The following is a 24,284-nucleotide window of genomic DNA, read 5'->3' as shown; positions in this document are numbered from 1 at the left end:
TTGAGCGAAATTAGTTGGTCTGTATATAGTGTAATTATTTAGTAGAGTATGAATGTAAGGGTATACATGTTTGTAATTAGTTTTCTTTCACGAGGTATTTACTTAATTATTGCTGTAAATGATAAATATATTTTTTAATAAAATTTATTTATGTAAGTTTCCCTGTGACAATGATGATACGCATACTTGGGCTCTAATAATAGTCCAAACACAAAAATTTCTAATATAAGGGCCAAGCCCATAACAGTGGGCTTAACAAAAAATTGCGAAATTTTCTTTCATCTCTTCCATTTTCCCTCCAAAATCCAAAGCTATACTTTCCCTACTTCTCTCTATTAATTTCTTCAACCCTACTGAACTCCATTGGAGATCAACGCACAATTATCACTTCCTTGGAAAAAAGGGTAAATTTTTCTGCTTATAGTTTTTGAAATTTTCAACTTGGGATTGTGTTTTGCCGTGTTCATTTTGATGGTTTTGGTGTGTGTGTGTTTTTTCTTTCTTTTTGCTGCTATTGCTTGAGATCTTGTTAAGTTCATCTGGAACAACAAGTATTTGACGTTTTAGGAATTCGGTTCTATGAGAAATGAACAATTATGACAAGAATTTAGATACGAGTTCTTTTTTTATTATTGGCCAATATTTCGTTGTTTTCCATAGACAACAAAAGGTTGCAAATGTCTATTCAAAGAATTCAGGCTTTATTTTGTAGAAACTGTTAGTTATTTTGGTCTCTTGTATTCTCTTTGAAGAGTTGGGTCATTTTTTGCTTTCTCCCTATTTGATTAACTTTTTGCTGAGATACTGATGCAACAAAATCTGAATAATCACAAGGTTTTAGGAAGTTAATTTGACATATTTTTTATTAGTAAGAGCAGAATTAGAATTGAAGTTGTTTGTTTTTTGGCTCTAAAGTTGATAAGTTATTAGAATGGAGGAATCATCACATTATGGGTGAAAAAAATATGAATTTTTGAAAGAATTCAAAGTACTATTTCAAAATCATATGATTCATTCTGGGAATTCGGAAGATAGAAAGTATCAAGTGACTCATATCAGATTATATAATATGCTTTTGTATGAAATAGAGAACTCCTAGTTGATTCCTCATAGAGTCACTCAACTAATAGATATTATCTCAGAAAGCCACTTCTTTGACGAAGAAATTTAGAATCAAGAAGAAATGCGACTTCTGAAATAATAACTACTAGTTGACCTACTATTTAAGTAATCAAAGTTTCAGGAAAATTGTGGTTAGGGATACGAAGACTACATTCATCAACTCATACTGTTGCGAACTGCTGCTGCAATTTAACACGTCAAGAATACGGCTCATATCCTTGGAAACTTTACAGGGCATCCGAAGAAGCCACCAAATTTTCGGTTGGAAATCTATGTTTTCTCAGATTATTTTTCTCAAACTTAGAAGATTATTTTCTCCAAAACCGTATTCATTTCGAAGTTGACTTGAATGCATATGCTGTCTTGTTTTTTCTTCTTTCCGATGCTACATACATAAATGTTTGCTGAGTTTCCCTATCTTTACGGTGTTCAGCTGATTAAGTTCTGCCAAACTTTCAATTGGATTTTAAAATGATCTCATAGAATTGGTTTTGTATTTGATCACTTTCTGTACAAGTTCAACCTTCAAAATATATTTTATCTTCTGGGTCTTCTACAGATAGGAGTTACTTTCTTAGTTGATTCTTTCAGAAATTCCTAATTTATAGGACTATAACTCTTAAAGACCATCAAATGATTTTTTTCATTCATTGTGTTCAGTAAGAACTGCACAATTAATGAGTATATAATCCTTGTTGATAAATTTCGCCATTGCCTTAAACCAGAACTAAACAAGTCATGACGACAAGAACAACAACATACCTAGTGAAATCCCATAAGCAGGGTCTAAAAAAGGTAGGATGTACATAGGTCTTACCCCTACCTTTATGAGTGTAGAGAAGTGGCTTCCGGTAGACCCTCGACTTTAACAAAATTAAAGGTTGTCAAATTAAAATAATAAATTCAGCTCATGCTGTTCTCATATTTTTCAGAACAAATATTTTTTGTTTAGTTTTGTAATTCAACTTAGGTTGGAGATGTTTTGTCTTGCAGGTCAAGTGAAGATACATGTTGTGGCATGAAAATGGAACTGTCATTTGAGTTCTATCGTCATCTGGGTTTTTGATCCTGATAACTATTCTGCACAGGACTGTTTGTGCTCGTATTTGTTTTTACTAGAGAATTTCTTTGTATTGTTGCTCTAGAAATTTATCTTATGAGGACTTTATAGACAAGGAAAGTTCCCCTCTTTTTTCTTTTTCTTTTTTACTTTTTTTTTGTGGTTGTTGGGGGTATTGGAAAGGTTTCTCTTGAAGCCTAGGCCTGAAGATGGAAATAGAAAAATCACTACCTTATGGTGAAGGAGGAGCAGATGCAATATTAAATGTTCAACCTAATACTTCAATCTCTATCGCTTATCACCAGCTCTTTGGTCCTCATGATGATTTAATGCTTCTTGAGCTTGATGAGAAGCTTTTACCTGATATCCTCAATCAAAGGTACGTGGTGGTATTGTTCAGTGAAGTTCTTCAATTTGTGTTTTTTGTTTATCTGGATTGTGTTGAATTTATTCTTATTCTGTAGAGTAACAATAAGAGGGCAGCCAGATGAGGATGCAGTTCTTTGTAGTCAGACAAAAACTTATGCCATTAAATTTGTTGGAACTTCTAATTCTCTATTCCTTATACCCCCTTCCAACCTATCGATCGCACTTGGAGCTTCGCCAAACTCAAGTGAAAAGGATCATGACAATGCGATGGTTGCTTCTGTAATCAAAGTAGTACCTGGCAGTATGGAACTTGTCGAGGTTGCTCCTAGATTGGACAAACTCAAATTGCTTCTTTCAGAAAACCCTTATAGTTTTGATGAAGTGTCACAAATGAATACTGAATTGACTCACAAAAACAAGGGCTTGTATTCATGGAGTGATCTTGTTGAGAAGGTGCAAGCCAGTGACGAGGAACTGTGCACAGGGTTGCGAGCTCTTGCAGCAGTAGAGATAGATGGATTTTGGCGAAGTTTAGATGAGAACTTTGTGGATGCGATTCTGAACATGCTTTTGCATAATGCAGTGCTGAATGACTGGCTTTTAAGTGCTCTAAACGAAGATGAAGTTTTGCCTGTGCTAGAGGCAGATGGATTTCCTCGTGAAATAGTAAAGCACTGTTTGGGAGTTTATGGAAGTAAGGTGGATGATGAGATTAGAGGAGGCTGCACATGGAGGTTGGAAGAAAGGCCAGTTTGCGTGCATTTTGCTAGAGTAATCTTAAGAGGGGAAAAAATGAAACTTGAAAGATTTATGGAGGAGTGGAGAAAGAAAGTTCCAGAAGGGATGAATGCAAGTTTTGATGTGCTAGAAGGAGAAGTCTTGACCGAAAAGATCGGGATAGAGACTCGGATTTATGCTTTTAGTGTTTCTTCACTGTCATCAGTGCCTGCTGAACGGTTTTCCAAACTATTCCAGGAGAAGCCAAAGTGGGAATGGAAAGAACTGCAGCCATTTGTCAGGTTGGGTTTTACATTGCCTATGATTTCAATCCTGTTTCTTTTGTCGTACTTGATGGTTGAATATGATATGCTCCATTTCTACTTTTGTTATGAATGTATAGGGATCTGAAGGTACCAGGACTTTCTTCAGAAGGTTTACTACTCAAGTACACTAGAAGAAGTCAACCAAGTGCGGATGCTGAACCAATTTTCAGTGCAAGATAATATTTCTCGTACATGTTCCACAATTTGGATGTCTTACTAGACTTGTAAAGAGGAAGGAGATCATGTAATGTAAACTTGATTTTGGAATCTGTTAACAAGTTCACTGTGTAGTTGCTTTGCCTCTGCAATCATTTTGGGGTAATACTCGTCTTGCTTGTTTTAATACATGTAACAGCTCCTTGGTCTATTTACCACAAACACTGGGTAAACACTGGGTATGTTGTTGTAGTAAGAACAGATTAAAACTATTGAGTTGCATCTTGTGTTTTGGAGCTCGTTTATTTATCAGTACTAATTTGTATATTATGCCAAAGTTGACATTTATATTTAATTGTATTTTTCTGCCTGTGATTATTGTCTAGTAACAAAAACAATATTATTTCCTCGTCTTCTCCACTGAGCTTTGATTTAAAAGTAAAAACCGCTTTAGTAAAATTTGAAAGGATTTATATTTTGATTCTGATCAATGAATAAATTGTTGGGTCCAGGAAAAAAAAGATAAAGCTTAAGAAATTAGTTTGGATTTTCTTTTCAACCTATTCTAAAACTTTCTTTTTTATTTTTTTCATTTGATATCCTCGTGAGCTTGGATAAATCTGAATTTATATGGTGTGTAGTCTCATTTGGGAGAAATGATCCTCCCCTACCCCAGAAGATCTTTCCATACATACTACTCGGTGATTATTTAAACTTTACACATAGAAAATTTTTACACACATATATAAAACATTTAATGTTTTGTTTAGAATGAGATTTAAGAGAAGGAAAATCGTTTTTCTCTTCGTGTTTGGCCAAGAAAATATGATAATACTCTTAAAAGAAATACATTTTCTCTTATCTAGAGTGTAAAAATTAAAATTAAAACTAAAAATTGTGAATTATAGCATTTATTTTTTGAAAAGAAAAAGAGGCTTGTATTACCCTGTAAATCAATTAAATTAAAATATTAGAAAAAACGAAAACTTTTGCTTGTTTATACTGTAAATAAATATATACAACTTTTTATCGCTATCGTTGGTAACCAATCCGACGGTCCAGTTTCACTCCCTCCTAATATTCCCCCATTTCTCTTTTGGCGGGAAAATCCATCTCTGAGTTCTTACACAATTTCAACTTCTTTCTTCTCCGATTGACTTAAAGCCCTAGTTGTTCTCTGGTGAATAACAGAAGCTCAGGACGTAAAATGCCTCCAAAGAAAAGAACAAGTTCAGGATCAACAAAGAAATCAAGTATTCAAAACCAGAATCTTCAGCAACAGCAGCAGCAATCTCAGCCGTCCAAATTCGGGATCCAGCATTTCTTTGAACGCCACACCCAAAATGCACTCTCACAGAAATCCAAGTCCCTTCTTGTTCCCCACAATTCTAATTCCAATCCCAATTCATTGCAAAACCCTAAAGGAAGTTCTAGTGTATCAGTATCCAAAACTCCTAGAAATGATTTAGAGTTAAGGTGTTTAGATTCTAATGAAACAAACTCCGTTGCACAGAAAGGTGAAAATGGATTGGATTTCAATAAGTTTGATGAGGTTAAGCCAGTGTCACAAGTTAAAAGCAATGGAAATGTGGTCGAATCAGATAAAGTTGATGTAGCTGAGAGATTTAAGGATAAAGAAAGCAGTGTTAGTTTGAAAAACAATGAATCGAGTAGTCCATCTCACAGTACACCTACTGAGATTGTGGTGGCTGCAGGTTCAGGGGAGGAGAGAAATGATGCAGAAGTAACGCCTGAGTTTTGCAAGTCTGTATCTTTGAACAAGCGATTCAAGTTTTCTCCAGGAATGGTAATTGTCTTTATTTTCTGATGATTGTTACGCAGAACTAATTTCTCAATGCGTGTAGATGAGCGAAGAATCTCCTTGTTTACTCAATAATTACAAGATCGCAACCTTTTTAGACTCATTCTACAAGAAGTTGCGTGATGAGGGATTAGGTCAAGGTAAAGTGTGGGAGGAAATTAGCCAGTAAGCTCTGTGATGTAATATCATGAAACAAAGACTTTTAGGCAATGCAGTTATCTGTGTCAGTGAAGCTAAAGCTAAAGTACTCATTTTTCAGCAGTATCCACTATTTGTAGCAGGTCAAATTCTTGTTCTACTTTATATATGAAGTTGGGAAAGAGAACACTCTGTCCACTTGGTTATTCCTGGAACAGGAAGCTTGGTCAAGCCAAAGCAGTAGCAAGTCTAATTTGAATCCATTATGAGAGGAAGAAAGTAGCACGAACAAATTTTTAGCAGATGATACGCTGTCTATGTGGAATTTGGGAACTTGCAAACCAGGGAAGTTAAAGGGAAGAGTAATAACATATTATATAGGAGAGTAATAACTCTAACTACTATAAAAATGAAGTAGGAGAGTAATAACTCTAACCACTAAAAATGTATTTCCCATCAATATGTTTCAAACGTGACAATGAAAGTAGGAGGTAAACTAAGACGTATTCTCTGCTTGCTCCATGCTAAGGACTTAGCTTGTGTAGGGTCAGTTTGCTTTATAAGAGTAATTTTGGTTGAGGTTGTTAATCTCTCGCTGCAAAACTGTGGAGTCTAGGTTCCTAACTATCACAAACATTGTGTAGACATGGCATGGATTTCCAGCTTGTGGAATTTTGAAGACATGTTGATGGTCTTCTCTGCCCCCAGCAACCTCTTTTATATTGCAATGAGGACTTTGAATCCACCAGTCGTTTAATAAACTTAAATGCACCTTTTAGCCTATATTTTCGGATCCTTAGAATATTGCATCCATGGTTAAGAAAGAACAAAATCTAACTGATTCAAAAGTTTTCCAAGTTTGCTTGTCAGTTAATGAATTAATATGTTGTTGTTTGTTAGTTGATCAAGCAAAGCCAGGATGACGGAGGTGATGAAGTAACATGGAGAATATCTCCAGTGAATGAACGACTACATGCCATGTCCAAACAATTACCAAAGATGGCAAAGGTGTTGGCGGACTCATCACGGTTCAACTCCTTAAATATTCAAGAATGTTCACTGAAAAAGGTACACTAATATAATGTACAGTATGTTGTGGGACATGCTTTGGTAATGATTATTATAATACTAACACTAATGGTTACTACAGATGCCTCCTGAGACAGAAATAAAGTTTGAGAAATGGCTCTGTTCACCTCCACCGAAGGCACTTGATAAATCATTAGTATGCTCAAAAACGGCTAGCATGAAAAACAAAAACACAGATCACACAATGGATTTGTGGGAAAACAATGGAAACTCCAACTGCCAGAGCAAAACTGAAGTAATCAACAGTCAGAGTCCTTTTCAGACTCCACCATCTTTGACATACGGCAGTGATAAGGTAGTATCTGCATCATCAAACAAGTAAAAAATCTGTTAGTTTTCTTGTAGAAGACATGTTCCTGATAATTTCTGGCAATTAATGCAGCCTGCCAACGTGGTTGATTCTAATGAAGCCAGTGATCAGTTTAGTTCCAGGCAACACAAAAAGGTCTTTGACTGCTCTGGTATTTTCAGTTAATGTAATCATTAACATTTGTTACTCATTTTGTAAACCCATGTTGTGCAGAAGGTGTAAAGTCATACTTCGACAGTCCCAGTGTTTTATAGGTCTATATATCCTGTTTCAGGCATTGATTGAGCTTTTAGACCAAGTAGAAGATGTAATTTCTGTTGAACCACAATGTGAAGAGAAAATCGCATCCCATTGTCATGATGGACCAGCTAAGCCAACTGCCGTTTTGCAAAAATTGGCAGAAAACTTTTGTTCAAGTGACCAAAGGAAAGAGTCAACTATCAATTTTCTTGTATTGGAGGTATGTCAGCTCTTCTCTTATGTAAATAGACCCTTCATGAGAATTATGATCAGTTTACTTTAATCCATATGAAACTACAGGTTTCTGAGAAGCATGAACAAGTTGAAACATCTGGGCGACAGTGCTCCTTCAAGGTTTGTGCCAAGCGCCTTGATAAAACCTTTTTGAGTTCTCAATAAAACTAGTGATGTGTGGACACCTGTCAATGACTTTCAGGTTTTGCGCTTGCTGAATGAACAAGGTGGAGAAGAAAGAGTTTTACAATTGAGGGATGAGTGGTAATGAGTTGAATCTCTGTTATTTCTTCTCTCATCAAGTTGCTGAATATACTTATAACATAAATTCACAAACACGCTATTTCATTGACAGTCACTTTTATAATAGACAAACAATTCTCTTCAATAGCTTCCTCTCGATCTCTGTTATAGTAGAGCGCGGACAAGCACAAGATGGAAGATGAACCTTCCTGTTCATAATGACTCGCTACTCAAAACACAAATTCTACTGCTACTCTTACATTATCTTCCCAACCAACAAGTATAGTTGCGACGATTTTTAGTCTTGCAGAATAATAGTCTCAATGTGCATTGTGTTGCCTATATTATTATTTGCTTCTTTAGAACTGTCAGATCTAATGAGATCATCATGTCAAACAGAGATTACTACTGGAAGGACTTTCTAATGACTAGTTTTGTCCCTGTTCTTCTGGGCCTCTGACATCATATGTCTTTTGATGTTGAGGTAGCAGGTTATGTTTGTTTTTCGTGCATTTGAGTATACAAAGGCATCTTTATCCTAAACCCGAAGACAGAAGACAATATTTAAGTCTCATCCACTTTTCTGCATTGTTTCGTTTTATTCTTAGTACCTTCAAGTTGTGAGAAACTGTTATATATTATCAGTATGAACCATTTGTTGAAGAGGAATGAAATCTTCTCTTCTTAAGCTTTGCAATTGTAATTGCTGACAGACATGGTACTGATGAGAAACATAAATCTCCTTTCAGGTGCTATAGTGTTGTTGCACCAGGGGATACTATTCATGTCATCGGTGAGTTTGACAGTGAAGGAAAATGTGAAATAAACCGCGGGAAGAATTTTCTCATTGTTCATCCAGATATTTTAGTTTCTGGAACCAGGGTATGTCCGAGCAATTACTTTTCTTTTGTTTGTTTCAATTCCTCAAGTGTTGTCTTTCACTGTTCTAGCTTTTGGAAAGCCTTGCTTCCATCAATTGATTCTTCTTCTTTCTCCATTGTGCTTGAACGTTGAGTATCTGTTAGGTTGCTGGCAGCTTCAGTTGTTCAAGGCGAACTGTGCTGGATGAGAGGTTAAAATCTGGCGAGTATTCAGCCGCAGCACTGATTGGCACATTATTACATCAGATGTTTCAGGTTTTATGAATTAAAAGATCCTTGTCTTTCTATGCCCATAGGCTCATTTCCTGTCTTTGTTTATATTTATATTGTTATGCATGAACTAGAAACTATATCATATGAAAGTGACTGACTACTGTTTTCAGGCTGGGCTGATCAGAGAGTCTCCTACAAAAGAATTCTTGGAAGATTATGCAAGGGTAGTGCTCCAGAAGAGTCTTGAGAGCCTATATGCATGTGGAGGTGGCTCCTCTGTGAAGTTATTATTTACGTTGGCATCTGAAAACATGCTTTCCTTGAAGTCCTTGAAGGATAATTTTCACTGAACTGTCCCCTGTAAAGCACTTACATGATCCATTCCTTTCAAAACTAACTCAAACTTATGGTAATTGCAGTTAATGAAAATGATACTCACAAGACATTGATTGATGCAATTCCAAAACTGCTGAATTGGATACAGTCCTTCCAATACTCAGAGGTAAATGGCTCTATTATTTAACAAGCCTGGCTGATTGTTGTGAAACACTATCTTGAGGCCAATAGTATCTAAGCTGGAAAGGCAGTGTTAATGGTGCGGACTCCTTGTTAGACTAATATCAAATCAGGTTTCTTTGTTCAGCAATGCATGCAACCCTGCCAAGTTTTTTTCTAATACAGAAATGTGAGATTTTATGGATTATTTACAGATTTTGTACACATCACTTGTAAAATCCAAATGAAACAATTGAGAAATACAAAGCTGTCTATGGTACCTAAAGAAAGCGTAGCTAAAGCTATCCTTCGAAGTACTAAGTTCCAAATTGTACATAAACTAGTCCTCTTTGTCACATCAACCAAAATGTGTAATACATGGATACAAGTGTGGTTATCTAGTATGGGGGTGGATCTAGAGGTATGATTTGTCATCACCTAAATCTTAACTAAATGTTGGACAAGGGCCCATACTGTCTCTTCTGTGGATGCGCTATCCCTTTTAGCTATGGTATAGGGAAGGGGAGGTGAGATCTACTTATTGATTTTATACCAGATGAGCCGCCTTACTATGAGTTAAACCCAAAACACAGCTAAACTATGCTTCTCGGCCATGTTGTTAGTCGTAACCAATGCAGCCTAGGTGAATTAGACAAGTGTGGTGTCATCTCACACCCACACCCTTATCAAATTAGGTCGACCGAGGTGCAGCTGAGTTTTTTAAGGATCCATGCAACAATTTTCCTTTTGCTTTATTCTCCATTAGTTTCTGCCTGCTTCATTGGTGGCTAGACCTTTGTGTTTGATTCTCAGTACATCTTGATTATAGTTTGTTCGGAATCTTAAATCTGTTCCCACATTGATATTATTTCTCTCCATTTTTACCTAATATATTTATGAGCTTAACTAAATGTAACTCTTAGGTTTCAGAAAGCCCAAGCATTGATTTTGGAAGTGAAGATGGAGCTAAGAAAATTAAAGTATCTGAAGTAAGAAATCTCCCTTTTTTTTTCTTGGTAATGCAGGCTTGAATTAATACTTCCAAACTATACCTTTTAAGGCTATGCATTAAATAACTTATTATCTTGAGGTATGAGCTTAGTTTATCCTCAGAAACATAATATTTGCAAACATTTCTGATATATAAAGCATTAACCACATCAGGATGATCATTAGAAACTGTTCCATTTTAATATATTTATCTCTAACATTAGTGTTTTATCATATTTGTGATTTGTGATGAACAAAATAAAAAAATTAACAAGCTTTACTCGGCAAAGTCAAATTGAAACTGAATTCACTCACTCTATCTATTATACTAAAGTGTGGCAACTGGAATAAGTAAATTCATGTAAATTGTTCTCCTACTTTATAATGTTAAGATGTTTTTAAAAGAAAAGGTTCATTATTAGTAGATGAGTTATGTGACATTAGATGTAAGTTTTGTTTTAAAAATTTATGAGGTAGGGAGATTATTAAAGGATATTTAGTATTGAGCAACCAATGGTACGTGATGATCCAACATTTTTTCTCATAACCTAGACAAAAGTTACTACTTACATTCCTAAAGCATTTACAGGATTCATCCTTCAATTGCGTTAGCTGCATGCACTTGGGACTGCTTTATTTCCAAGATTATGCCTAATTTATTAGGTTTGATTGGGTCTTTAGCAGTTTTCTGAAGGATATAATTTGTGTTAAAGGACATTAAACTGCATTATGATGCAACTAATGGTGCTTTTTCGCATTACCAACATGCCAGACCCCTTTTATCCTCGAAAAAAGAATATCATAACATTACTTACAACATGAAATAACTTATATTTGCTTCTAATTGTTTTTCTTTGAAATATATATAACATGGGTCACCATCCAGTCTGCCTATCTTCCCCCAAGTTTATATTCTTTTCTTTTTGGATGACCTTTAATATAGGTACTTGACATTGAAGAAATGGCATGGGCTCCAAAATATGGGTTGAAAGGCATGATCGATGCATCCTTGCTAGTAAATGTAAAATCAAACACCAATGTACCTAATGAGATGATTATGCCTCTTGAATTTAAAACTGGGAAGGCAACAAATGGGCAGGCAAGTTTTTTTTGAGCATTTGTGAAAATAGTACCACTTAGTGGTGAAGTGATGATAATTCTCCACTTTATATGTTCTTGCTAGGCACCTAACCTCTAGGTTACTGTTGACATTACATTCTGCAGGCAGCTATGGAACATAGTGCTCAAGTCATGTTGTATACCCTTTTAATGTCGGAAAGGTGCACAGACCCCTGCCTACTTGCATAATTATTCACCTACTGTTGACATATTTTATTACTTCCTTGTAAGTTGTATATTTCCTTTAATTCTTGTTTATAGATACATCTCGTCGTTATCTATTTTTTTTCTTTACTAGATACTTGCAGCATATTGGCCATGGTCTTCTGTATTATCTGCACACAGATCAGACACAGGTAAACTCTAGCATCTTTTTTTTCTTCTCTTTTCTTTTTGATAAATAGTTAAAAACAAGCATCTTTTAAGCATTATATAAATTGCCTTTCTTTTCCTTTCCAACCTTCTAACACTACAGCCATTTTTTCAAGGGAATAACTGTTAGCAGATCTGACTTGGTTGGCCTAATAATGCGCCGTAATGAACTTGCAAATGATCTTCTCAAGGCTTCTATAACTCAACAATTGCCGCCAATGTTACAGGTAAGGTATCTACATCTCATCCTGTGACAATTGGATCAAATACGGAAGTGTTTGCTAGTGCTGATATTTTGCATTAGTACTTACTATTCATTGAATATATTGCTGATCGGCTTGCACATAGCAGTGTGTTGTCCACTTAATATTCAGGGTTATCCCACATTCTCGTGTCCTAATTATTCCTGGTAACATATAAAAAACTTAACTGAAATATATCGTCCCCTCTCCTTGGTTTGGTTGTCTTCAAGGAGGCCCTTAATTGTGTAATTCATTTTGAGTACACTTCATAATTTGTATACGGTACTACTTCTCTCTATAGAGACCTAAGCATGGTTGTCATCTTCCACCGCTATCCCTGGCCACCATCATTTATTGCCTTAAATTATAAGAAAACACCACAAATACGATCAGAAATGAATTAGCTTATTACATGAGCAAAAAGAATTCGCTTAACAAAATCTTCTAGACATTAGTAACTAATTCTGTTGATTCTCATTCTTTTGATGCAGAGTCCAAATATGTGCAGAGGCTGTCGCCACCTCAATGTCTGTACCATTTATCATAAGGTACTTTGATTTTATTTTATTTTTGAAATGGAGGTACTTTGAGTTCTCAGGGTCTTCATTGCGACAAACTTCCTTTTCCCCCCCTTTTACTTAAATAGACTTTGAAAATAATTGGTTAAAGGGGCCTCCATGATAACTCAGCTATCAATCCTAAAACATTATTGCATCTTTACCTCTGCTTGCCTATTAATAAAATTTCCTCCTTTCATAATTAGTCAAGATTCTGAGAAACTCAAATGCTAAACCATCTTCAGAAGAAAACAGGGGAGCTTAGTTGTTGAAATCAGTAACTACATCCTTTGGTTGGCGAATTTGTAATAAATATGCAAATGTAACAACATACACTCACATAGAACAATGCAGTTCTCTTCTCTGGTTTTTTACCTGTTCATGTGGTTATGGTGAAATAGGTACTTTCTGACTATGTTGCTCAGACTCTTCAAAAATGTCGACGGGTGCGTAGCGGAGCCTCCAAAAATAGTGTATTTTGAAGGATCCGACACGTGTGCCGCAACAGTTTTGGAGAGTCCGAGCAACTTAGCTTTCTGATAGACATATTGGTACTTAAAAATAAACAGATCATTAACACTATACATCTATATTTAGGCTACTAGCATTAGACCTGAAATGCACCACAAGACTAATTTTGACATTTATGCTACAACTAGACTTATGTTGGACCTGAGCTGTGGCAAAAGATTGCATTTATAACATCTGTATTACAACATATACTAGTTTTCTTAGGTCTTAATTTTCTTGACAGAAGTGCCAAAACTTCTTCAGGTTTAAGAAGCTAAACATGTAATCAAAGGCTCACAGCTTTTCTGGATATGAATCAATTTGCCTAATGATTAGGAGACAGCATCTTGCACTGGAAGGATGTAGGAACATATTTGATAATTGAGTGGAAATTGCTTCCTTTTTTTATTTTCCAATTGGGTAAAATAAAGGAGGATAAATTAACATTTATGTTTCCTAAATGAGCGTAATCATTGTTGACATGAAAATCAGCCCTTTTATCTTGATCTAAATATTTTTGCACAATTCTCATCTTAGTTATACCTCATCATGGGGAACATTAACCTTCCACTGGTAATGGAACTTTGTCAAAATTTAAAAACTTATACTACTGTACCCGGAATAATTTTTGTAGGCATACGGTGGCACCACAGAAGGCAGCGGCTTGGGCAGTGTGTTTGATTCACTTGTTAGCCATCTAACAAATGAACATACTAATTTTCTTCAAAAATGGGATCAGTTAGTTGACTTGGAGGCTAAAGAAGTTGAGGTACAATATACAAGGTCGACTGTGTATTAAGAAATCACCTCCTGATTATTGAATCTCTTTTCTTGTTAACTTTATTTTTTCAGGTTGTAAAGAAACAAATTTGGTCTTCACAAAGTTTAAAGACTGACCTTTATGCTCCTTGTTTATCTTCTCTTGTCCTTGATACATCCGAAAGATCCACACCATCAAACTTTAGCAAAGGAAATCAATTTACGTATCACTTTGTACATCGAGATTGGACTTCCTTGGGCTTTCATCAACAGGATGGAGCTGCTCTGAACAGTTCCATTTTTCCTGTCAAAAAATTTGAATCCTCGCTTAGGAACGGGGACTATGTGGTATTCTTCTTTCCTGTATTCTTTTTGTTTTATGCCCTCAATGTTCTATTCAGTTTTTCACAGCATTCAGCTGAAGTAAGAATTACTGGTCCATTGGCACAACATCATCACTTTGTCTCCAGTAGACCAGTGGTGAGACTGAGCTGTTATATTATGCATCTCTAGTGAATTACATGATCTCGTCCATGTGGATTATATTAATCTCATGGCTTGAACTAATGATTCATTTAGTTGGTTTTGTAAAGTTATGACGCCTTTCAGAATTTAATCAATCAACTATGTCTTAATCCCAAATTAGTTGTGAGCTGCAGGAATCCTCTGTATTCATTCTGCTCTATTCTTATAGCACATTCCTTGGTGGCCTCTGGGCTCATCCCACAAATTTGTTAACTTAGAGGATTTATCGTAGTCAGATTCTCTACTTTCACACTGACCATCAACTTACAAAAACCCTTCAGCTTTACTTGTGTTTGAGACTGGCTATGCTTCATGAAGCTCGTGTAGGAAAAGGGAGTTATTTTTACTATTCAATGACAAATACAGAATATTAGTCAATTATTATCTGAAAAGATGGGCGACTTCCTGATTTAGTCAGGGTCATGGCTTACGTTTGTAAAAGCTGACAGCAAACAGAGTAATTTCTAATTTTGTTGCACTTCTTATTACTCCCTCCGTCCACTTTTGTTTGTCATGTTGCGCTTTTCGAAAGTCTTTGATTAATTTTCAAAGTAAAATTACATTACATTAATTCGATAATTTAAACAAAAAGCTAGATATTCAAAAACTATACGAAAAATACTATACATTTGCAATTTTTTGCATATCAATATGATGAAAAAATATATCGTAAAATGTTAGTCAGTTTTTATAGTTTGACTCTTAAGTGGAAAGTATGACAATTAATACTGGATGGAGGGAGTAGCTGATTTGTTTGTCTCTCCCCTACTTACTCCTATGTACAAGTTGTGATCGTCTGAACTGAAGGTGCAGACTTTTAAGTGTTTGTTTGTATTGTGGTCATGAGCACATTATATCTTTTATATTATTCAGGTATTGAGCACTGAACCTAGTGGGATACTAATAGCTACCGGAGTTGTTGTAGATATGAGTTGCTCTAGCATCACGGTAAGTATTTTATCTTTACCAATTCATTCTATAAAGAAGGGGTTGTTATTACTTTGGTGACTCTACTTCTAACCAAAGGCTACAATAAGCCTAGGATGCATGGATATACCTGGTTTTTAGTTCCTTCTTTTTATCCTCCTTAGGTAGAGCATTCCAAAATTTTGAAATAATCTCATTGGTTCCAGCAGAAATAGGAAATTTATTGGCCGTTTAGCCATAAAAAATATTCACTTTTTTCCACAATAATTTTCACTCTATTTGAAAATAAGTGTTTCGCCGTGAAAATTCCAAATTCATAATTCCAAATTAAATGCTATCCTCTCATTTGCAAAAAACATAACCAAACATAACTCTATCTTCAACTCCTTAGAAATTTCCAAAAAGAAGTGATAAATATTTGGTTTCTATGGCCAAACGCCTGCTTTTCAGCTTATAACTTGTTTTCTAACTCCATCTTCATCATTCCAAATCAAATGCTCTCCTCTCATTTGCAAAAAACATAACCAAACACAACTCTATCTTCAATTCCAACTTAGAAAATTCCAAAATTTTGGTTTCTATGGCCAAACCCCTACTTATATACCTCATCCACCAGTATCTTTGTTAATGCTTTAGCTCTCAGTTTGGTCCCTTTCAACAGCTGTAGAGCTTTTGCCTTTCTTTAATATAAAGGTAGCTCCAGCCTATACAAGGGATCATAAGAATGAAATATTTTTATTAATTGATTTACAGAAGTAAAGCTTCACATTAATCTTCATTTTTCTTCTACTTTAAAAAGGGAAACTACTTCAGGACCTGGAAGCATTGTCCAGAATGAAAAGCTTAAAAAGTATATGCACGAAAGTTGTCTAAACCAGCATTCTTCTTAAGAAATAATTACAACTGAAGCACACTAGTTTGCAGCTTACTATATTTACTTAGAAGCCAAAGCTTTTGCTGTAAATATATCTATATTTATACAAGATTGCCCGCAACCTAACATATCTATCTTATCATAGTATTGTTTTCAAGTAGTAAAGGTCCATTGTCACTCATTATGAAGTGAACCATGCTACATTCCCATGCTTTTCTTTGATTAAAAAAATATAAAATTGTGGATTTATAATCCTTTATGATAATTCTGGACAAGTTTGGATGTAAGCTGAACCATGGAGAAGCATGCCCAGCTATTAATTGTAGTTTACTTTCATTATGTAGGTATCTCTTTCCAAACGCTTAAGGCTACCAGGAAGTAGCCGGACTTCACAGGCACAAGATCTTCATCAGCAGTTGTGGCGAATTCATAAAGATGAATTCATGGGTTCATTTGCAATTATGAGGTATTCTAATTTTTTGTGATGTTTTATTATTCCATCTGAAGTACACTTTTTTTTTTCAAGTGTAACTTACTCCTGCTTTTGGTTTTGAAGATTCAACCTCATACAACTGTTTCTGCAAAATGAGCAGAGTTCTCATCTGAGGAAGATGATAGTTGATCTGGAGGTGAATGCTCTACTTAATTATGAAATTTATTTGCAGCTCGTCAGCCACAGCCACCCTCATTAATGAATGATAAAAAAGAATCTTATCTATGAATTCTGCAGGTGCCTAGGTTTGATAGTGGATGTCAATTTAGTCAAGATCCTGCCATTTCATACATTTGGTCACAAAAAAACTTGAATGATGATCAGCGAAGAGCCATACTTAAGGTGAAGATATATTGAAACTATCTATAATTTGATTTATAGTTGCACCTGAAAATCACAAATACAGTGAATTATCAGAATCATACTTGGAATAAACTAGATACAAAGCTGTATTGGGTACCCACAACATATTGAGTTGTCATTACTGCAGATACTCACAGCAAAGGATTACGCGCTGATACTAGGAATGCCAGGGACAGGCAAAACATCCACTATGGTCTATGCTGTGAAGGCACTGTTGATGAGAGGTTCATCCATTTTGCTTACCTCCTATACAAATTCAGCTGTTGACAATTTGCTTCTCAAACTGAAGTCTCAGGTCATCTCTATCCTTGATGCTACTAAAGAAGCCTAGTGCTTTTGATCTTTGTTTAACTACGTTTATTTACAGACTGATGTATATCATAACTTTAGAAGGTATTTGGGTGTAAACTGGGGTCAACATTGTATAAACTCTTTCTTTAAATAGGTCCTGTCTTGGAAAAGCTGGATTTAGTCAAAGGAAGAAATATACATTCAGTGAAAGGCATGCATATGAGTTAATGTATAGCATTAGGATGGAACTGATGATTTAAGAAGCGCCTACTGTAGCAACTACAGTCCCTTGTTGCTTCTACTGGTATTAATGTTGCATCATCATTTCCTCTTTATCATTCAATCATTTAGCAACAGATGCATACACATCCCATTATACTACCTCCAAATTCCTAAATAAATCATACCATAAATCTATTGCAGTCCTATCAGTTCAGTGTCAATTGTATTCTCTCATTCAGTAGAATGGTAAGTGTTTTTCGGGACTGTCTCATTTCTGAACCCTAATCTACAAAAGTTACCAGTGACTAGTTGCAGGATGGTATTATTCCTCCCCAGCTAGCCACAAATGCACTTCATATCTTTTGCTAATTTAAAACCGCTGGCCTACATCCAGCCAATAATGCAATGTCTCTTTGGCTTTTTGAGTTCACATGAAGTTAAAGAATACTTGATAAATGATTTACGAGAATGGCTTTCATGATTTCCAGCACCTGAAGAGCTGCCAACGGTCTTCCAAATTCATTTTACTATCTTCTAATCAAACAAGTTCTCAATCTTGTCCCTTGCAAGTTGCATGTTAGAGTGCAAAGTAGGACCTTATGTTGAGTATATCTTGAGCCATGATAATCCTAAGTAGGTCAGTTAAGGAGGATCTCAATTTGTCATTTGTGTTAAGTCTCCCATATTGGTTGTGCGATGGGAATTTGGTTTCCTTATATGGACTTGGGAAATCCCCTATCCTCGTGAGCTAGCTTTTGAGGTTGAGCTAAGCCCAATCGTTGTATCTATTATGGTATCAGAGCTATGCCCAAGTATTGTATCTATCATGGTATCGGAGCTAGGCCCATCCCGATTCGTTCATCAGATGCTCTTGATCCATGCACTAGGCTTCCAGCCCTGGGTGTGACGGGAGGTGTTAAGTCTCCCACATTGGTTGTAGGGTGGGCATTTGATCTCCTTATATGAACTTGTGTAATACTCCTCTCTTGAGCGAGCTTTTGAGGTTGGATATGCCCATGTGTAATATCTATCAATTTGAAGCTCTCTGGAAGTGTGTATTAACTCTCGTGGGGTAATTATTTTGATAGGGAATTCTCATAGGGTTGCAATTTGATTGACTTTTAATTAAATAATAAAAGACATTCAAATTATGAAAGTGGAGTTATTCAATGGATAAGGTAACACATTACAACTTACATTACAACTTTTCTGCTTAACTCAATGTATTCTAAGAAAGAACGACTCAAATGTAGGCATTCATTTTTTAATATAATCAATAATAACCTTCAAACTGTCTTGTAATTTGAAGCATTTTATGTAGACTATTAGCTTCATGGTGGTAAACCAAATCTTATCCTTCTAACCCGTCTTTACATACATTTAGATTATCCAGAGCCCGCCAATATTTCTGTGAAATGACAATTACTCTTCATTTATAAATGTTTTTGTTGAAGTGTGTGACCATCTCATCCAAAAGTTTGATCGCTGGGGAGACCACACTTTTATTAGTTAATGATATTGTCAACACGCCATCTCACGTGTGGGCTTGATTCTTGTTCATGGGACAAGCATGTGGAAATTCTTTTTAAATTTGGGTGGCGGTGAGATTCGATCTCAGGGCCTCTATCTACTCTGATACCATATTAAATTAGCACATTTTTATCAGTTAATGATATTCTCAACATGTCCCTCATGTGCGGGTGCGTGCCTTATTCTTTTTCATGAGCCAAGCACGTGGAAATTCTTATTAAATTCGGGTGGCGGTGAGATTCAATTCCGGGACCTTTGCCTGCTTTTATATCATGTTGAAGTGTGTGACCATCTCATCTAAAAGCTTAAGTTGTTAGGGAGAACACACTTTTATTAGTTCATGATATTTGCAATAGTTTCCAAGTAAAAGATATATTATGTTATCCATTTAGATATTATAATACATTTGCAGCCTGTTTGCAAGTAAAATGAAGCCGATTGACTCACTCACTCATGTAAGTGTTATCTAGGAAGATCTCTCTTTGCTTCCTTCCACTAAGGGCATGGATCTTTGAAACGTTCTGCTATAAATGTTCTATTTACATACTTCAACAACTTATTACTGCGTAATGAGTATCATATATTTCTCCTAGTGCTTTACTCTCTGGTATGCTTTGCTGACTGAACCACAAGACACAAGTGATGTACTGCTTAACTGCTTTTATATACACATAACAATCCAAGTACCACTTCAGGGGGGCAGTGGGACTAACATATATACTGTTGCAGGGTATTGATTTTATACGTATTGGAAGATATGAGGTTGTGCACGAGGAAGTTCGTGAGAATTGCTTATCAAGTTGGTTTCTTGTAACATTTTCAAAGAGTTGCTTCATGATTTGCCCCATGGAATACTTACTTCTGGACTTTCTCCTACAGTGATGGACACTCATGGTCTTGAAGAGATAAAGCAGAGGCTAGAGCAAAGCAAAGTTGTTGCTGTTACCTGTTTGGGGATTACTAGCCCATTGCTTTCAAACAAGAGATTTGATGTGTGTATCATGGATGAAGCTGGACAAACTACGTTGCCGGTATGTTCATAGTTTGCGTTGCAGTAAAGATTTGAACATTTTGGTCAATAAAGGTAGTGAATGAGGTTAACTTGTTACTTGTCGTAGTTCTGGCCTTTATTGGTTGCAGTTGTTCTATATAAGCTAAAGTAACAGCCTCCTGTGCTTTTCTCTTCTATGTTTCTATAGCTAGTTATTTTATGAAACTACATGTGTCACCAGATGACAGATTCATTTCGGGAAAACAAATGACAATATTAGATTTACAATCCAGGTATCATTGGGACCATTGACATTTGCATCAAAATTTGTTCTAGTTGGGGATCATTATCAATTACCACCACTTGTCCAGGTATTTCTTGATTTACTCTGCTAGCTCCAATGCGATTATAACTTGTGACACAAAATCTGTTTGCATATTAGAGTGCAGAAGCTAGAGAATATGGAATGGCAGTTAGCCTGTTCTGCAGACTCTCAGAAGCTCATCCCCAAGCAATTTGTGCTTTGCAAAGCCAGGTATCCTCAAAATTTAGTAAGATGTTGTTTCCTTCCACCTCTGAAGCTGGTCCAGTTTGATATATTTGCCACTACTATGCTACAACTTGCAGTACCGCATGTGTGCAGCGATAATGGAATTATCAAATACCTTGATATATGGTAACAGATTGCGATGTGGTTCTTCTGAAGTAGAAAATGCCAAAATCAAGTACACAGGATTGCCATCTGGGCCTAAGTGGATAAAGGAGGTACTATCAATTGATTTCATTGCTTCCAAGTTTGATGCTGCTTTATTTTAGTACTGATCCAAACATAAGAGGGCTGCCTCATCTGGAAAGAATACATAGGTTGGAAAATAGAGGTTGCTTCCAACTATGATGCTACTTTATTCAATATATGTTCCAAAGAGGCCTGCACCTTCTAAAAATGACTGATGTTTGATGGGAATTATACACCTCGTGTAACTTTTCATTGTTTGAGCACTCATAAGTTCTTTCCTGTAAATAGTTGAGTGTCTGAGCTGCTGGTTCTTCTCTGCTAAGCTAATACTCAAATTTTGTTCTTCTGACATTCACAAACTAATCTGCACTTTCTAATTGCTTCTCAAGGAGTAAGTCTTGTCATATTCTCATGTACATGTCATAATCACAGTGTAGCTGTCATCTTAGAGTATTACGCTTTCATTTATATGTACTTTTTCAGTGTGCTTATTTTAGTGAATATTGCTGATTAACGGTAATCTAGATGAGTGACAACACACTAAAATTTTCCTTTTTCTAAAGACAGTATATGCACTGAAATGAAAGAGGGGTCAAGTAAAACCCTAGTGCATCTCCAGTTTTAGAGTTTCCGTCTGGTATATAGATACATTGTGACACGTCTTTTACCATTCTTTTTCTGTCCTAACACGGAAATATAAAAAGATCCAGTTTCTAACTGAAGCTGTACGACTTGTGATGTGTGAGGCTTTTGGATAATTATTTGGTTGATATAATATGTTTAAACCAAGGGAAAAACAAAATACCCTACAAACATGTTCTTCGCTAACCTTGTATTAATGAAACAGAATATTTGGTTAATTCTCTTGTCTTTTGAAGATTATATTGTCGCTGTTCACAGTTTCTCAATTTTGTACAAAGTGGTGGGGCAATGACAAGGAGTTCAATAATAAGATGAGGTCATCCTCGTCAAATATTGCTCATTCAATTTTGTGTACAAAGGTCATGATGGGAATGTAGGTAAAGTATAGATTTGGTGCAGTGATTTGGAATGAGCAATGTTTGACGAGGATGACCTCATCTTAAGAAATTATATTCCTTCCAGAAAATATGTTGTATGAATTGTGAGCGTTGACACCCCAACTGCTCGCTTTTCTATTCTGTGAAGTAATCTGGTTTGATTGGTCTTTTGACAGGCTATGAATCCAAACAGACCCGTCATCTTTGTAAACACAGGTTGGGCAAATTTCTATCTCAAGTCAAATTATGCAGGCTTGTCAAATGAAGTTTAATGTCCTTGTCCTAAACTGTCGCCTCATCCTTGTTTCCAAACTAGATTTGTTGCTTGCATTTGAAACAAATGACCGGAAAGCTGTTAATAACCCAGTGGAAGCAAATATCATTGCCGAGGTGTGAATGCCTCTTGTTTCTTCCATGAACATTTTAATGACTACTATCATCAGATAACAAGAAAATATTAAGCTCCAATTTCTGTATGATTATTTTGGCCTACAGATCGTGTGTAGATTGTTGAGCAGAGGTATATTGGAGGAAGATATAGGCATCATTACCCCCTACAATTCTCAGGCAGATCTGATCCGGCAAGCTGTTTCCACATCAGTGGAGATACATACAATTGATAAATACCAGGTAATATTTTTGCTGATGTGATTACATTCTCGAAAAACATCTTCAGTTTTCAACTTTTCTTGTTCAGAAGAAGAAGCTGCTTTACCGAACGGGATAATTTAAGGGAAAGAAATTCAGTAGACCAGCCTAAATAGAAGCATAGTTGTCTAAGGTTATCCTTTGACAGGTTTAGTAGTTGTCAATTATATACTTGGTTAGTCTAGTATATGGTTTTGATATGGCTATAGGATCCTGAATGCCAGCTGAAAGAAGGCAGAAAAATGGCTGGCTTTCCATTTATGAAACAGAAATCCGGAAGCCTAATGCTTCACAACACCCAAGCCCAAAACAAGAATTCCAATCTAACAATGCTACTTCAGAGACACTAGCTTTCGTCCAATGTTGACTTGGCCCTAGATAAAGCTACTTAAGTCCTCGTACAATTGGTTCCCCATCTGTCCTCAAACGTTTAAGATTTTTTTGTGCCAGTTGTTAGCCTCACAAAAGCTCGTTTGTAAATCATGAATAATCCAATCTGCTCTGCTTGCTTGTAGAGTCATTTTGCTGTGGCTTGAGGATGTCTTGCAGTTGCATCAAATAATGTGACTGCTAATGTCTTAGCCACTTTGCTCTTAGGTAGAAAGTAGTACCTTGCTGCTCCTAATTGTCCTAGTTTTAATCTATGTTTGCAGGGAAGAGATAAAGATTGCATTCTGCTTTCCTTCGTAAGGTCAAGTGAGAATCCAAGGAACTACATTTCTTCATTGCTTGGAGACTGGCACAGGATTAACGTGGCTCTTACTCGTGCCAAGGTTTAGATACGGTTTCTCTGAATGGAATTTTTCTTCTTTCTGAAACTTCTTGCACAAGTTCATCCCGACTCTTAAGTAATAATGTACTTCTCTTTGTTGATTGAACAGAAGAAGTTGATAATGGTAGGTTCATGCATTACGCTGTCGAATGTGCCTCTGCTTAAGCTTCTTATTGAGAAGGTGGAAGAACAAGGTGGCATTTTAAGCGTCTCCAAGAAGGATATTGCTCATAAACCAGAATTGAGAAGATGCTCCAACCTGAGATGATGATAAAGATATTGCATCCAATTTTGCGATTTGCGGTCATGTAAATTAGGGCAAAATCTACTTCTCTAATGTAAATGTAAATATTGAGACCACACCCCCGATTCTTTTGTAAAAAACAGAGAATTCTATTGAGAAATGAAGTTCAAGACCAAGCCTATCAAAGAATGTCTGATGATTTGTTGGATTAAAGGCTAGAATATTTTACACTTTCATCAGTAAGCGAAATGATTGGCATTGGTCTAAATTTTAAATTTGCATCTTCAGTTTTGGAGGCATTATATGTCATAGACCAGTATTTTTCTTTCCTACGTAAGAAAAGGCAAAAGCATGGAGCCAGTATCTATTGTTGCATTTAGCCAACTAAGTAAAAACTGTTATATTGTGAGAATTCTCAAACTCCCTTCATTATCAAACTGGCCAACTAAAATTCGTTTCTGAAGTGAAGTACCGCCATAGGTTCATCACACAACCTTCTCTCACCAGAGAATATGAAAAATACTCATTCAGTCCCTAACCTGAAAAGCAATTTACACTATGGGAGTGACCACTTACCCCTATTCTTGTATTGAACTGATATTAATATACCTAGACACATACAAAATCAGGTGAAATATATACGGAAATCCATGTATAGAGAAAGAAACAGGGGATTTGTTGGAAG

The 24,284-nt window shown here is 36.0% G+C and overlaps 2 protein-coding genes across 5 annotated transcripts; both read left to right on the top strand.

Moving 5' to 3' along the window:
- Positions 1 to 248: 248 nt before the first annotated feature.
- On the top strand, positions 249 to 4,125 carry LOC101267349 (uncharacterized). 2 transcript variants are annotated; one of them, XM_069286877.1, is made up of 5 exons: positions 314 to 404; positions 1,259 to 1,383; positions 2,116 to 2,561; positions 2,647 to 3,570; positions 3,672 to 4,125. In XM_069286877.1, exons 3-5 carry the CDS (start codon positions 2,392 to 2,394, stop codon positions 3,772 to 3,774), a joined length of 1,197 nt encoding a protein of 398 aa, XP_069142978.1. In that variant the 5' UTR covers positions 314 to 404; positions 1,259 to 1,383; positions 2,116 to 2,391; the 3' UTR covers positions 3,775 to 4,125. The 2 variants fall into 2 exon arrangements, with proteins under 2 accessions (XP_004229694.1, XP_069142978.1); XM_004229646.5 differs by lacking the exon at positions 1,259 to 1,383 and having other exon boundaries at positions 249 to 404.
- Positions 4,126 to 4,327: 202 nt separating this feature from the next.
- LOC101244042 (DNA replication ATP-dependent helicase/nuclease JHS1) lies at positions 4,328 to 23,788 on the top strand. 3 transcript variants are annotated; one of them, XM_010326648.4, is made up of 34 exons: positions 4,328 to 5,557; positions 6,611 to 6,778; positions 6,861 to 7,094; positions 7,182 to 7,244; positions 7,384 to 7,569; positions 7,650 to 7,703; positions 7,786 to 7,847; positions 8,576 to 8,708; positions 8,852 to 8,962; positions 9,091 to 9,187; positions 9,340 to 9,422; positions 10,339 to 10,404; positions 11,349 to 11,504; positions 11,630 to 11,685; positions 11,823 to 11,880; positions 12,013 to 12,123; positions 12,630 to 12,686; positions 13,840 to 13,974; positions 14,058 to 14,312; positions 15,363 to 15,437; positions 16,635 to 16,756; positions 16,847 to 16,919; positions 17,021 to 17,125; positions 17,274 to 17,441; positions 19,919 to 19,988; positions 20,069 to 20,220; positions 20,474 to 20,551; positions 20,623 to 20,715; positions 20,808 to 20,945; positions 22,112 to 22,151; positions 22,252 to 22,325; positions 22,431 to 22,565; positions 23,237 to 23,356; positions 23,465 to 23,788. In XM_010326648.4, the coding sequence occupies exons 1-34, from the start codon at positions 4,958 to 4,960 to the stop codon at positions 23,621 to 23,623; spliced, it is 4,287 nt and encodes a 1,428-aa protein (XP_010324950.1). In that variant the 5' UTR covers positions 4,328 to 4,957; the 3' UTR covers positions 23,624 to 23,788. The 3 variants fall into 3 exon arrangements, 2 of the variants coding, with proteins under 2 accessions (XP_010324950.1, XP_069142963.1); XM_069286862.1 differs by having other exon boundaries at positions 11,349 to 11,508; positions 11,634 to 11,685; XR_011210691.1 differs by lacking the exons at positions 22,252 to 22,325; positions 22,431 to 22,565; positions 23,237 to 23,356; positions 23,465 to 23,788 and having other exon boundaries at positions 11,349 to 11,508; positions 11,634 to 11,685; positions 20,630 to 20,715.
- The last annotated feature ends 496 nt before the right edge of the window (positions 23,789 to 24,284 follow it).

Source organism: Solanum lycopersicum, chromosome 1 (assembly GCF_036512215.1).
Source record: "Solanum lycopersicum chromosome 1, SLM_r2.1".
Classification (NCBI taxonomy): Eukaryota; Viridiplantae; Streptophyta; class Magnoliopsida; order Solanales; family Solanaceae; genus Solanum; species Solanum lycopersicum.
The sequence above is the reverse complement of the archived record's forward strand: the minus strand, read 5'-3'. Positions and strand labels throughout refer to the sequence as shown.

Bases quoted from the DNA above. Each gene is read 5' to 3' on its own strand.
- LOC101244042 (XM_010326648.4), top strand. From the start codon at position 4,958: ATGCCTCCAAAGAAAAGAACAAGTTCAGGATCAACAAAGAAATCAAGT. The intron at 9,188-9,339 runs GTGGCTCCTCTG...TGGTAATTGCAG, and splicing joins GAGCCTATATGCATGTGGAG to TTAATGAAAATGATACTCAC. The intron at 11,505-11,629 runs GCAAGTTTTTTT...TACATTCTGCAG, and splicing joins GGAAGGCAACAAATGGGCAG to GCAGCTATGGAACATAGTGC.
- LOC101267349 (XM_004229646.5), top strand. From the start codon at position 2,392: ATGGAAATAGAAAAATCACTACCTTATGGTGAAGGAGGAGCAGATGCA. The intron at 2,562-2,646 runs GTACGTGGTGGT...CTTATTCTGTAG, and splicing joins CCTGATATCCTCAATCAAAG to AGTAACAATAAGAGGGCAGC. The intron at 3,571-3,671 runs GTTGGGTTTTAC...ATGAATGTATAG, and splicing joins GAACTGCAGCCATTTGTCAG to GGATCTGAAGGTACCAGGAC.